Source organism: Leptonychotes weddellii, chromosome 1 (genome assembly GCF_054177405.1).
Source record: "Leptonychotes weddellii isolate Sample4059 chromosome 1, ASM5417740v2, whole genome shotgun sequence".
Taxonomy (NCBI): Eukaryota; Metazoa; Chordata; class Mammalia; order Carnivora; family Phocidae; genus Leptonychotes; species Leptonychotes weddellii.
The window spans coordinates 17,434,309-17,448,760 of record NC_138369.1 but is presented as its reverse complement, the minus strand read 5'-3'; the positions used below and the strand labels follow the sequence as shown (position 1 = coordinate 17,448,760).

Here is a 14,452-nt window from a genome sequence, read left to right as displayed (position 1 = left end):
AGTTCCCAGCACAGCTCGAGGTGAGGATTAAGTGAGCTGTTCAAGAATTGAAGGTCTGAGCACACTGCCGGCCAGGTGGGAGGCCTGAAATAAAGTTGAACTGCTCTACTACAGTTGGCCTGTGCCTCGGTAGCCACGAGCAGCCAGGCCAGCAGGTGCCCTGGGCCTTGAACTGCAGCTATACCTTCTCCAGTTGGGGCACCGCGTGCGTGGCCAGGATGCCCTTGTCGAAGAGGTTGAGCAGAGATGTCTCGAAATGCTCCAGTGGCGTGCTGTAGTGCACCCCCGAGCTATCCAGCACCAGGTCCACAATGAAGAGGGGATTTTTCCGGGGCCTGTGGGGCAATAGTCGGGCTGACTGCGGGCAGGGGCCCGAGGAGGCCTGTGTGCAGCAGATTCAGCCCTCTGCCCTTCCTGCCAGCACGATGGCTCTTGAGCTTCTCCATGCATAAGAATTGCCTCCTCCCTCCTTCTAGAAACCTCTAAGTTAACAGAAAAACACGCACCAGCCAAATATTACTCCATCCCTGCCCAGAGGTCCACAGGTACCGGGGAGAGGGAAGACCACCAGGCAGTCCTGAGGTCATCAGGGCAGGTCAGCCAGACCCTGGGTCCTTGCGGCACCCACGCTCTCCCCAAGAGGCCACCATCCTCGACTTGAGATGCCCACTACATGCCAACAACCCTCAAGCCTACATACCAGCCAGGCCTCCCTGCTGCACTCTGGATTGCCACCCACCACCCACCTGGGCCTTTAATGGGCATCTCAAACATTGTGTCCCCTGGCTCCCGCCAGCTCCCCTCAGGGCTCGGTGCTAGCGGTGGACCCCAAGAGTCAGCTTGTCTCCTCCCCTCCCCTCCTCCCCCTGCACATCCTCCTACAGCCAGGCCCATAGCATGCCACCTAGGCACAGCCCCAAATCCGCACCTCCCCCAAGTCCCAGCCACGTCATCCCTTGTCTAGACAATGGCAGGAAACCTGGTCTGACTTGTCTTCTGCCTCACTTGTCCCCACAAACCCAGAGCATTGTTTAATCGGATTATAACTCCCCTCTGATGGCTTCTGACCACACCTAGAATAAATCTAGCCCCCGACCATGACCCCAGGAGGCTCTGTGATCTGGCCTGTCCCTGTGACCTCTCCCATATCATCCTGACCAGCCCTCCCCACTATAGCCATAGCAGCCAGCCCCTCCTTCCTTGACCGCCCCAAGGTCTTCCTCCCCTCTGAGCCTCCACATGTGCTGGGCCTTCCACCTGGTACCTCTCCTTTATATCTCCTTGGCCGCTTTCCTCTCAGTCTCAGGTCTTGACTCAGATGACCTTGACCCCCTAGCGGAGGCCCCTGCCCCACCCAGGGTCTGTCACAGCCCCTGCCAAGATTGGCAGTGACTGTCTATTGATTCATTGGCTTGCTGTCTGTCCCCCATGAGAGCAGGAGTCAGGCCTCTTTGGGTCCCCTAGAACCCCACCAGGTTCATGGCAAGTGCTCAAAGAATATTTCTTTTGACTGAATAACTCAGGGACTGATGGAGAAAATGAAGGTCACCCAGAGATGTGCAAGTCGGAGCTGGTGGGACATTCCCTGGCCACCAGGACCGGGGCCAGGCTCTCCCTGCCATCCAGGACCTGGCAGTGCTGGGCACCCCGGTCCTGGCTGCCCCGCACCCCCCACCCCTACCAGCCTGGCCACTGGGGCCTAGCGAGGAGGAGTGGTGGCGTCCCCCAGCGCCTGCACTCGGCCAGCCCCACCTGTAGGGGCTGTTGATGAGGTCCTCGCCCCAGACCATGTCATCAGGGCAGTCCAGCACACCGCAGCAAGCATCGCTGATGAACTGCGAGAAGCTGGCCAGCGAGTCCTGCACCAGGAAGCGCAGTGTGTCCTGCAGCATGTACTTGAGCAGCTCCATCAGCTTGCGCAGCTTTGACATAAGGTATACCTCCCAGTTGGTTTCATAGAGATTGTACCAGCCCTTGCTCATGTCACGCAGGCTGCTCCGCATGGCCACCTTGAGCGTGCTGATCCAGCTGTCCTTTAGGAACATCTGCACCTGGAGTGGTGGTGGGTGGCATCAGGCAGCAACCCCCCCCAGTAACCTGCTGCCCACAGCCACCACACTCAGGGACCCTAGGCACCAGGGTGCTGGGGCAGCCTCAGGACCCAGATGACCGGGGAAGGTTCTCCCCCGACCCCAACTGACTGCCAAGCCCTACCAGCCAACACCCTCCTGTGACCCTGGGGACTGGGGCTCCTCTGGGGGAAGGAGGGGGGAGGGGCAGCAGAAGCAGGACTTTCCCTCCAGCTAAGGGAGAGACAGAGAGACTGAGACACAGGGCATGAGCAGAGACAGACACAGAACAAAGCAGGACCAGGAGCTTTTCTCCTGGGCCATCTGGTGATGGTCTCCCACAAGGCTGCACCCTTCTTCCCGCATACCCCCATCCTTAGCGGGTATGTGGAGTTCCTGCTCTCCAGGGTTGGATGGAAAGTGACTGGAAAGGGAGCCTACCCTGGGTCTCCTCTCCTCTCTGAGATGAGCCATCCCCCTGGGTACCCCCCAGCCTCCCACAAAATCTAGGTTTTAAGGAGAACAGGGGCTCACGGCCTCACTGCTGGCCAGTCAGTTCCAAGGCTCCGGCCTGCGTGTGGCCCTCCAAACCCCGGATGCCTATGTACCTGCGAGAAGGTCTGGGACTGAATCTGCTCGAACTCTTCCAGGCGGCTGTACTTGGAGAGGTTTGAGTGGAACAGGGACATAGCGGTCACCTTGTTGCACTCAGCCCGCACCTTGCTGAGGGCCGTGATGACCTCTGGCCGTGTAAGCAGGGACACAAAGGTGAAGTCTTCCTTCTGCTCCCGGAAAGGGTACTCGGGGACACTCACCAGCCCTGCAGGGGTGGGGGTGGAGGGCCAGTGTCAGATTGGCCTGGGACACACCAGGGGTTAGGATGGATCTACAGGGTGGTGAGGGAGAGATACAACTCGTGTCTCCTCCCTAAGAGACAGCCACATCCCCAGGACCCCTCTCTTCCCACGGCTTGCAAGCATGGCCCTGCAGCTTCGCAGCGAGCTGCCCACTCTGGGGTGAGTAAATGGATCCCCTCCAGGCCCCTCTGGGCCACTGACCCCTTTGAAGTGGATGAGAACCACAGACCCTCTCCCCCTTCACTCCTGCCCACTCTGCACAGAACCCAGCACCAAGCAAGGGAGATGTGGGCACCAGGACCTTCGCAGTGCCCACCGTCCATGCCCTACCCCAGCTCCCTGGACCCTTCACACGCGTAGCAGCTCGGTCCAGGAAACGAAATTCCCAGGCATCGGGGAAGTCAAAGAAAGGAGGGCTTGGGGGAACTGCTGTCCTACTCGGAGACGCAGTCTGCCACGGGTCAAATGGGCCACAGCAATGCCACCTGCTCTTGCTGCCCTATGTCCCTCAGACCATCAGAGCCCTTCCATCCACTTCTGAGCACTTGCTGTACTCGAACACATTACCTGCTTCCTTCTGTGCTACTCAGACTACTGGATTTTATTTACTTACTTACTTTCTTACTTATTTATTTATTTTAAGAGGGGCAGAGGGAGAGGGAGAGAGAGAATCTTAAGCAGACTCCATGCCCGTGGAGCCGGATGTGGGGCTGGATTCATGACTCTGAGATCATGACTTGAGCTGAGATCAAGAATCACACGCTCAAACGACTGTGCCACCCAGGTGCCCCAAGACTCCTGTTATGTGTGGTTTTTTTTTTTAAGACTTTATTTATTTGAGAGAGTGCAAGGGAGCGAGAGAGTGAGCGAAGGAGCGAGCGCATGAAGAGCAGAGGGAGAAGCAGGCTCTCCACTGAGCAGGGAGCCCGATGTGGGGCTCGATCCCAGGACTCCAGGATCCAGACCTGAGCTGAAGGCAGACGCTTAACCGACTGAGCCACCCAGATGCCCCAAGACTCCTGGTTTTTAAAAGAGCCTTCATGGACCACTCCCCCCACCCACCCTGCCCTGGCTCCCTAGGCAGCTGGGGAAGCAGCAGGGTGAGTGCTGGGAGTGTTAGGTTTATGGACCACCTTACAGGGAGGGTGGGAGGGCTCCGGCTAGTGGGGTGGCCAGGGGGACCGCCTTTGTCCAGCTGCCCTCACCTTGCCTGGGCACCTTCTCCTCTTCCTTCTCAGGCAGGGTTACATAGGAGAACGTGTCAGGCTTGGATGAGACAATCTGGTCAAAGTTGATTTTGTTCATGCTGCGCTCATAGTCCAGGTTCACTTCTCTGGAGAGACTGCTGAGGTGCTCCAGAACCCTGCCAATAGGGAAGGGGGACAGGGAAGTCAGGGGGCTCCACACACCGTCACCCCCATGCTGTGGGCTGGCTGGGGCCCACTCTGCTCTAGCATTGACCTGTGTTTGGGGATTCCCCTCCAGATTCACGGGCACACCTCCCACCTGGCCCCCAGCCACCAACCTCCATCACCCTTGTCCCCTGCCTTTTAAGTGTCACATCCCCCTCCCCCATCACACCAGTCCAAGTCTGCCTATTTTGCTTCTCATTTCTCAGTGTCATCCCAGCAGAGCACCATCCCTGCCTGGTCCCCTCACTTCCACCCCTGCCCATTCCAATCTACTCCCCATAAAACTCAAGTCTGAGCACATCTTTCTCTTGCTAAAAATCCACCCTGGGCCCCTGCATCCTAGGATAAAGCCAAACCTCTTCCTGGGACCGGCCCTTCCCTGTTCTCCTCTCTGGTCACCTTCCTGTCCCCACCCCCACCCCAGCTCCAGCCACAGGCAGCCCCTCTGGGTTCCTGGAGGCACTCTGAGCTCTCACCTCAGGGCCTTTGCATATACTGTTCCTTCTGGTGGCCACACTCTGATTGATCCAGTCCCTACTGCTGCTGGACCAGCCCAGGCTCCTCCCTTGGGGTTTCTACCTCAGGCATGCTTTGCCCCCTCTGGATGAGGGCAGCCTCATTTTTTTTTTTTAAAGATTTTTTTTATTTATTTATTTGAGAGAGAGAATGAGAGAGAGCATGAGAGGGAAGAGGGTCAGAGGGAGAAGCAGACTCCCCGATGAGCAGGGAGCCCGATGTGGGACTCGATCCCGGGACTCCAGGATCATGACCTGAGCCGAAGGCAGTCGCTTAACCAACTGAGCCACCCAGGCGCCCGAGGGCAGCCTCATTTGTGCCCCAAAGTTCTTCCCCTGTCTCAATGATCCTGACCCCCTGAGGGCACATTTTTCATTCATGCACTGTTGTTCCCCCAGCCGGAATCCTCTTCTCCCCTTACTTTTTCCAGGACTTAGCTCAAATGTTACCACTCAGTGAGGCCTTCTCTTGACGGGAGAGCCCCTCCATGACATCTCTATCCCCTTGTCTTGCTTTGTCTCCACAGTATCTATCAAAACCCTGAATCACCTTGTTTTCCCATGGTGTCTCTCCCTGGCCAGACTGAAAGCCCAGGAGGGCAGGCCTTTCATGGGGTATGTTCGCTGCCCCGCCCCTGTGCCTGGCACAAGAGGGAGACTTGCCTGCCTGCCTCACATCCACTTCCTCCTCATTGCACCTCACTGTTGTTCTAGGACTCTCTCCTTTCTCACTTGACTAAGGGGAAGTTGACATGTCCCAGCTCTGGGGTCATCTCACCTGTCTAAGCCTGTTGTGGTGGAGCTTGATCAGACTGTTAATTGGCTTAGGAGTGGGAACATGATCCAGTTATAATCAACAACTGCAGAGCTATAAAATCAAGCCCCCTTGTCCCATCTTCCTCAGGACAAGTTCTGGGGTGTTGTTCATGCTCCAGAGCTCCCTGTGAGATCCGAGGCCCTACTTCTCCTAAAACAGCATCTCTGCCCAGCTGTTCCTTCCATTATATCCTGCTGCCTTCACTCCCTTAGATGTCTCCTGGGAGGACTCCATCAATACATCAGTTGTACAAGAATCCCCCCAAATAGGCCCAGCTTCGAGGGAATCCAATCTAGGGCAGGACCCAGTGGACTCTGGACTTTGTGCTTCTGAAACTGTTGCTGCCATTTGCCTGGGGATGAAGCTAGCACCCACTGGGGACAGAGCCCTGACGCACTGAGCCTGGCGCGCTCTGCATCTGATTTCTAGTTATCAGTAAAGCAGGGCGTTTTCCTGCTGTCTAAGCCAATCTGAGCCCAGCGTATTTGTTATAAACAGCCCAAAACATTCTCAGGAATATAAAGCCCGAGAAATGGCATTCTGGACAACCAAGGTAATGGTGGCCACATCAATGCCAACCTCCCCACATGCTCTTAAAAGACAGAAGGAAAGAGAAAAAAAAAAGAAAGAAAAGCCGGGACAAATAACACTACCAACACCCAAACCGTTAGCATACGCAGCATAAAGAAAACGCCCAAACCTCACATTATCTTTAAGTAGAAAAATAATTGTCAGTTCCCAGGGAGATGCAGCTCACCCTCCTGCTGCCACCCTGCATGGAAGACAGGGGTAGTCTCAGGGAAACGGTGCAGAAGAGGGGTAGCCCCCAAGCTTGGTCTGAAGTCCTGCCAGAAAGAGAAAGTCCACCCCAACTGCAAAAACACTGACCATGAGTCCCGGAGAATCAGAGCACTTAGGACAAGGAAGGGACTTCCGTGCATCCATTCAAGGTAACATTCTTTGAAAGGCATCTTGACGTAGGAGGGAGAAGGTAAAAGAAAAGGAGGACTTTCGAGATTGAAGGGTGATGGGAAAGGAAGCCAAAGTGAAAAATTAGAGTCCTGCAAGGTAAGAAAAAACAACTTAGGAGGACAACCCCTTCCCCAACACACACACACACACACACACACACAGCCATCCACTTAGAAAAAGAAAAAAACTGATTTGCTCTCCTAACAGAAGAGGGCGCCCTGGAACTGGGAATCTTGTAAATCATCCCAAATCCAAGGATGGAATGGGTGAAAGTAGAGGACACATAAAGCTACTGAGAGAGAGAGAGCACCCACCTTACCCGATAAAAATTCTCATCCAACCCTCAAAGAAAAAAACAAAGAAAAAGCAGAAGAAAACTAGCACAGCACTTCAAACCGAACGAAATATCTTTAAACAAGTGTTTGGGAATATGAAAAACACCTTGAATCAGAATTTCACAACTAAAACAGAGAAATGGGCAAATAATAGGAAGAGACGAAAAGCTATTTCATTGAACTCAGGGAAAAAATGGAAGAAACAAAATTAACTCAGGAAGGAAGGCAAAATTAGGAGGTGCCTAAGGAAGAATAGAGTCAAATAAAAAAATGTAATAAAGTACATTGAAGAAAGACTGGAATATAACCAAGAAAATGAAAATGAGGGGAAAAAAGAACCAAAAAGGGATAGAAATGGTTAAATTAGAAATAGGTAAAGAAGAAGCAAGATGATAGATGAGATAGATAGATAGATAGGTAGATAGATAGATGGAGAAATATAAGGGAACCTGATAAGAAAAAACAGGATAATGGAACAGACTAATATTTAAAACTATAATCCAAGAAAAATTTCCAGAAATAAAGAATATCTGAATCTATGTATTTAAAAGGCCCACTTTGTACTTAGGAAAAATGACCCAGAATGATCAACTCTGAGACATAACCTAGTAAAATGATTAGACTTTACAGATTAAAAACAAACAAAAAAAACCCTAAGGCTCCTAAGCCAAAAAAATCAAACAACTTACAAGGGAAGGGAAGTTAGACTGGCATCGGGTCTCTCAAAATCAACATTCAAAGCAAGGCAACAAAAGAGCAGCAAAAAAAAAAAAAAAACCCTCAAGCAATGACAGTGTGAAACAAGAATTTTATATCAAATCAAGTTGTCTGTCAAGTTTTAAACATGCAAGAACTCTGGGAACACTATACTCTTGAGCCCTTGATGAGAAACGTACTAGAAGAGGAGCTTCGTCCAACCAAGAGATTGATGGGGTTCAGGACACACTTCCCCAAATATGGCATCTTGACATATTGCATGTTTTAAGCTGAAGGAATTTGAGAAACGGGCTTCCCCTGAAGCAGGTCACAAGATCCTCATGTGAGACGTGCCCTCCTTACCCAGAGGAAAGGGTGTCTTTAGCTCCAAGATGGAATGACACCAAGAGGAATCCCAATGAAGAGGCCTTGCTAAGTTTTCCTCAGTTTACTACCCTTAGCTCATATCCTTCTGTCTTGCCACAATTCCCACAGCCTTCCACTCTTCATCAAACCTAGCATAGGTTTAACCTGTTCAGGTCTTCATTTCCTTATGAAGGCTCTCATGTCAAGGGAAACATATAAATTGGTAAGCTCTTCTCTTGCTAATATGTCTTTGTTACAGAGCCTCAGCCAAAACCTGGAAGGGTATAAAGAAAGAGGATTGTTCTTTCCTCCCCTGCAAAATGATAGGAGAAACTTCAGGAAAAAAGTCTGATATACTCAATTGACTTAATTGTAGATTTAAGACTAAAACAAAGATGGGGCACCTGGCTGGTTCAGTCGGTGGAGTGCGTGATTCTTGATCTCGGGATTGTCAGTTCGAGCCTCACGTTGGACATAGAGCATACAATCAATTAATCACTAAAATACATTTAAAAAAATAAAAATAAAAGATAGAGATGATAGTAGAAGAATATTATATTAAAATAGTAAGGAGAAAAAAGCAACTAAAAATGGGAGGAGAGGGGCGCCTGGGTGGCTCAGTCGGTTGAGCCTCTGACTCTTGGTTTCCACTCAGGTCACCATCTGGGGTGGGGTGGAGGTCCTGGGACTGAGCCCTGCAAAAGGCTCTGTGCCCAGTGGGGAGGCTGCTTCTCTCCCTCTTCCTGTACCTCTGCCCCTGCCCCTGCTCGTGCTCTCTAAAATAAATAAATAAATCTTTTTTAAAAAATGGGAGGAGAAAGGGATGAGGAAAGTAGAATAAAGTCAAGATTGTTACAAAGGAAATCAAAGGGAGTAGAAGAATACCATTAAAAACGGACAAAGCAGATATTAACAGGTTAAATAAGAAAGCAGGGGACGGGGGGCACTATAAAAGGCTTAACTACAAAAGAAACCGCTAAAATAAGGTACAAATCTGCCCAAATACCAAAAGAAATTTAAAAAGTGAGGGGTGCCTGGCTGCCTCAGTTGGAAGATCATGGGACTCTTGATCTCGGGGTTGTGAGTTCCAGCCCCACATTGGGTGTAGAGATTATTTAAAAATAAAATCTTAAAAAAAAAGAAATTAAAAAGTTAAAGAACAAAGAAACTACATCACATAAAGAAGGAAACAGAATTGAGATCAAACATAGCAGCTCTATCAATAAATATGAATGGGTTTAACTCACTTATTATAAGAAAAAGATTTTTAATTTGACTCACAAAGTAAGACCGGACTATATGCTGGTAACATAAAACTAACTCAGAAAGGCTAAAAATGGAGGGATGGGCAAAAATATATCAGGAAAATGGAAACAACAAAAGTCAGGTTACAATTCTGATATCAAACAAAGTAAAATTCTGGTAAAAAAGTATTTGACCTAAAAAAAAAGAAAGCGGGGCGCCTGGGTGGCTGTCGTTAAGCGTCTGCCTTCGGCTCAGGTCATGATCCTGGGGTCCTGGGATCGAGCCCCACATCGGGCTCCCTGCTCAGCGGGAAGCCTGCTTCTCCCACTCCCACTCCCTCTGCTTGTGTTCTCTCTCTCGCTGTGTCTCTCTCTGTCAAATAAATAAAATCTTTAAAAAAAAAAAAAGCATTTGACCTGATCAAGGACACTTTTCAATGCTAAAAGCCGCAATTAATAATGACAATATAACACACTATTCTCCGTGGACAAAAATAAGTAAAGATATCGATGAAGTAAATAACATAATCAATAGAGAGATTTTTCTGGAATACATGTATATATAAAACTCTTATACCCTAACTATAGGGATATACCTCTTCTCACATGCAAATAGAACATTCAGCAAAAAATTGATTATATATTAGGTCACAGAGAAAACATCAGCAAGTTCTATAGAGTAGAAATATTATAAATAACATTCTCTGATCTCAATGCGATAAAAGTAGAAATTTTTTTTTTAAAGATTTTATTTATTTATTTGAGAGAGAGAGAGAGCACAAGAGGGGGGAGTGGGAGAGGGAGAAGCAAACTCCCCGTCAAGCAGAGAGCCTGATGCGGGACTCGATCCTGGGACTCCAGGATCATGACCTGAGCCGAAGGCAGTCGCTTAACCAACTGAGCCACCCAGGTGCCCCCTAAAAGTAGAAATTATTAAAAACAAATTTTAACAAGTCCTTTTCATATGGAAAATTGTAAAACCTGATATTAAACAATTCTCTAAAGAAATGGGAAATACAAATCAGATTTTTGGAATGAAAAAAACGAAATACTGCATATCAGAATCTGTGGACTATTTTTAAAGCAGTTATCAGAAGAAAGTTCACTAGCCTTAAACACATTTATCAATAAGAACATAAATAAGTGAATTAAATTCCTATAATATAAATTCCTATAAATAAAATATAAATTCCTATAAACATAACAAAACATAAGCCAAAAGAAGGCACAAGAAAGAAAATAATAAAAAGTGGAAATGGAGGCGCCTGGGTGGTTCAGTCAGTTAAGCGTGTCACTTCAGCTCAGGTCATGATTTCAGGGTCCTGGCATGGAGCCCTGTGACACGCTCCACACTCAGCAGGGAGTCTGCTTGTCCCTCTGCCTTCCTCCCCCTTACTCTCTCTCTCTCTCTCAAATAAATAAATAAAATCTTTTTAAAAAGTAGAAATGAATGAGGTAAATGTAGAAAACAGTCAAATTAATAAACCCAAGTCCTATTTTTAAAAAATTAACACATTAAACAAATCACTAAGTAACTTAATTAAGCAAAAAAAAGGAAGAGAGCATAACTCTACAAAATAAGAAGAGACCAGGGGAAGTCAACATTGAAACAGAAAAAAATTTTTAGGGGTGCCTGGGTGGCTCAGTTGTTAAGCACCTGCCTTCAGCTCAGGTCATGATCCCAGGGTCCTGGGATCGAGCCCCACATTGGGCTCCCTGCTCGGCGGGAAGCCTGCTTCTCCCTCCCCCCACTCCCCCAACTTGTGCTCTTCCTCTCTCTCTGTCAAATAAATAAATAAAATCTTTAAAAAAAATTTTTTTTGTTTAAATCATGAGATCACTTATCAAAAGTCTAGGCAAATATATTTTAAAACCTAGAAAACATGGATCATTTTTTAAAGAAACAAAGTATATCAAAATTGACCCCCAAGTTGGAAATACAAAGCTTAACTAGACCGATTCCTGTAGAAAAATGAAGTTATAGAGGAACTATCCCACCAAAAAGCATCACGTCCAAATGGTTTCAGAACAGAATAACCAGATAGTCTCAATACAATAAAAATTGTTCGAGTCTTTTTTTTTTTTTAAAGATTTTATTTATTTATTTGACAGAGAGAGACACAGCGAAAGAGGGAACACAAGCAGGGGGAGTGGAGAGGGAGAAGCAGGCTTCCCGCTGAGCGGGGAGCCCCATGCGGGGCTCGATCCCAGGACCCTGGGATCATGACCTGAGCCGAAGGCAGATATTTAACGACTGAGCCACCCAGGCGCCCCGTTCCAGAGTCTTAAAGATGAAGGAAAACATCAATATTCTTATAAAGCAAGTATAACTTGCTTCAAACCTGATAATGACAGTACAGAAAAAAAATTACAGACCAACATTACTTATATAGATGCAAAAGTTCTAGACAGCATACTAACCAACAGAATCCATTATCACATTTTTAAAATATGATACACCACCTGGGCGCCTGGGTGGCTCAGTTGGTTAAGCGACTGCCTTCGGCTCGGGTCATGATCCCAGGGTCCTGGGATCCAGTCCCACATCGGGCTCCCGGCTCAGTGGGGAGCTGCTTCTCCCTCTGACCCTCTCCTCTCTCATGCTGTTTCTCTCTCGCTCGCTCTCCAATAAATAAATAAATAAAATCTTTAAAAAAAAAATGATACACCATGGCCAGGTGGGATTTATTAAAGGAGTCCAAGGTTGTTTCAGTATTAGAAAATCAATTAATATAATACACCATGTTAACAGATCTAAGAAGACAAATCATAAGATTATCTCCGGAAGTACTTTAAAAGCCTGTGACAGGGACGCCTGGGTGGCTCAGTAGTTAAGCGTCTGCCTTCAGCTCAGGTCCTGATCTCAGGGTCCTGGGATCAAGCCCCGCATGAGCGGGGAACCCGCTTCTCCCTCTCCCACTCCCCTTGCTTGTGTTCCTGCTCTCACTATCTCTCTCTGTCAAATAAATAAATAAAATCTTTAAAAAAACAAAACAAAACCTGGGCGCCTGGGTGGCTCAGTCGTTAAGCGTCTGCCTTCTGCTCAGGTCATGATCCCAGAGTCCTGGGATCAGGCCCGCATCAGGCTCCCCGCTCAGCGGGAAGCCTGCTTCTCCCTCTCCCACTCCTGCTGCTTCTGTTCCCTCTCTCGCTGTGTCTCTCTCTGTTACATAAATAAATAAAATCTTTAAAAAAAGAAAAAATAAAAAAAAGGCTCTGACAAATAAACACTTAAAAAAACAGAAGTTTCAATGGATATGTTATTAAATACAGTCCTAAAGCTAGCATTTTCTTAAGGGGGAAACTTACTAGAGGTAGTTCCACTAATATTAGGAACAAGGTAAGAATCCCTACCAACTCCACTACTATTCAGTACTGTACTGGAGGTATTAGAAAATGCAATTAGGCAAGAGAAAGTGATTAGAGGAATAAGAATTGGAAAAGAATAAGTAAAACTATCTCTATCTACAGGTAATGTATACTTAGAAAGCCTTGGAGAATCAATAATAAAACACATTTAAACAATTCAGTAAGGATTGTTTGTAACGGGATATAAAATTAGCATACCCAAATCAGTAGACACGATAATAGAGAAAATCCCATTTATAATAGTAACAAAGAAGATAAAATACTTAATATGCAAAACCTATATGAGAAAAACATAAAGCATTCCTAAAGACACAAAAGTAGTCTTGAACAAATGAATGAACATTCTTTGTTCTTGGATAGGACAGTTCAAGATCCTAATGATGTCAGCTGTACCTAAGGTAATTTAAAAATATAATGCAATCCCATTAAAAATACAAAGGGCTTTTTTTTGGTTTTGTTTTTTTTTTTTTTTTTAGAGAGATATAGCACGAGCTGCGGGAGGGGCAGATGGAGAGGGAGAGAAAGAATCCCAAGCAGGCCTCACACTTAGTGCGGAGCTTGACTAGGGGCTCGATCCCACAACCCCGAGATCATAACCTGAGCCAGAATCAAGAGTCAGATGCCCAACCAACTGAGCCACCCAGGCACCCCCAAAATACAAAGTGTTTTTGAGATAGAACTAGAGCATACAATGCTCATGGGAAAATAAGCATGCAAATTCTTATCAAAATCGCAGCAACAACCACAAAATCCCAACAACATTTTTGCAAAAATAGAAAAATCTATCCTAAAATTCATATGGAATCTCAAGAGACCCAAATAACCAAAACAATCTTGAAAAAGAACAAAGTGCGAGGACTCACACTTCCTGATTTCAAAACTTAATGCAAAGCTGCAGTAATCAAAACAGTGTGGTACTGGCATAAAGATACAGAGACCAAAGGAAGGGAACAGAGTCCAGAAATAAACTCTCAAATACATATGGGTCAAATGATTTTCAACAAGGGTGCCAAAACCGTTCAGTGGGGGAAAGAACAGTCTTTTCAACACACTGTGCTAGGAAAACTGGATCTCCACGTGCAGAAGAATCCAACTGGACCCTTACCTAACCCCATACGTAAAAATTAACTCAAAATGGATCAAAGATCTAATGTAAGAGCTGAAACTATAAAACTCTTAGAACAGATGGGGGAAAGCTTCAGGACAGTGGATTTGGAAATGATCTGGCTATGACACCAAAGGCACGGGCAACAAAAGAAAAAAAAACAGACAAATTAGAACCCATCAACACGAAAAACCTTGTGTCCTAGTAATATAAAGGACGCTATCAACAGAAAAAAAAAAGGCAAACCATGAGATGGGAGAAAGTACCATATATCTGATGAGGGATTAATATCCAGAATATATAGACAACTCATAAAACTCAACAACAAAAACCAAACAGCTGGATTCAAATACGGGCAAAGAATTTTAATAGACATTTCTCCAAAGAAAGACCTACTAATGGCCAATAAGCACATGAAAAGATGTCAACATCACTAATCATTAGGGAAATGCAAATAAAAACAATGAAATCCCGAGGCACATCCATTAGGATGACTATTCAGAGGAAAAGAAGTGATGGTGAGGATGTGCAGAAATGAGAACCCTGGTGCCCTGCTAAGGCAGCTGGATGATGGCGTCTCAGAGATTTCAAACAGGGCTTCGCACGTGCCGCTGACGCCACCCGTAGCTGCCCTGTACCACCCTGCCACGGTCAACCCCATGATGTTCTAAGATATTTGCCATCAGATTTGTCCT

At 47.0% G+C, this 14,452-nt stretch overlaps 1 protein-coding gene across 1 annotated transcript in view; it reads right to left on the bottom strand.

Moving 5' to 3' along the window:
* Positions 1-14,452, bottom strand: part of DNAH1 (dynein axonemal heavy chain 1) — a 72,674-nt gene that overhangs the window by 45,904 nt on the left and 12,318 nt on the right. The window contains exons 8-11 of the mRNA XM_081818862.1: positions 4,132-4,289; positions 2,678-2,889; positions 1,753-2,051; positions 185-335 (exon numbers count right to left, since the gene is read on the bottom strand). Coding sequence (XP_081674988.1) covers positions 185-335; positions 1,753-2,051; positions 2,678-2,889; positions 4,132-4,289 — 820 coding nt within the window. The remainder of the gene's footprint in view (positions 1-184; positions 336-1,752; positions 2,052-2,677; positions 2,890-4,131; positions 4,290-14,452) is intronic.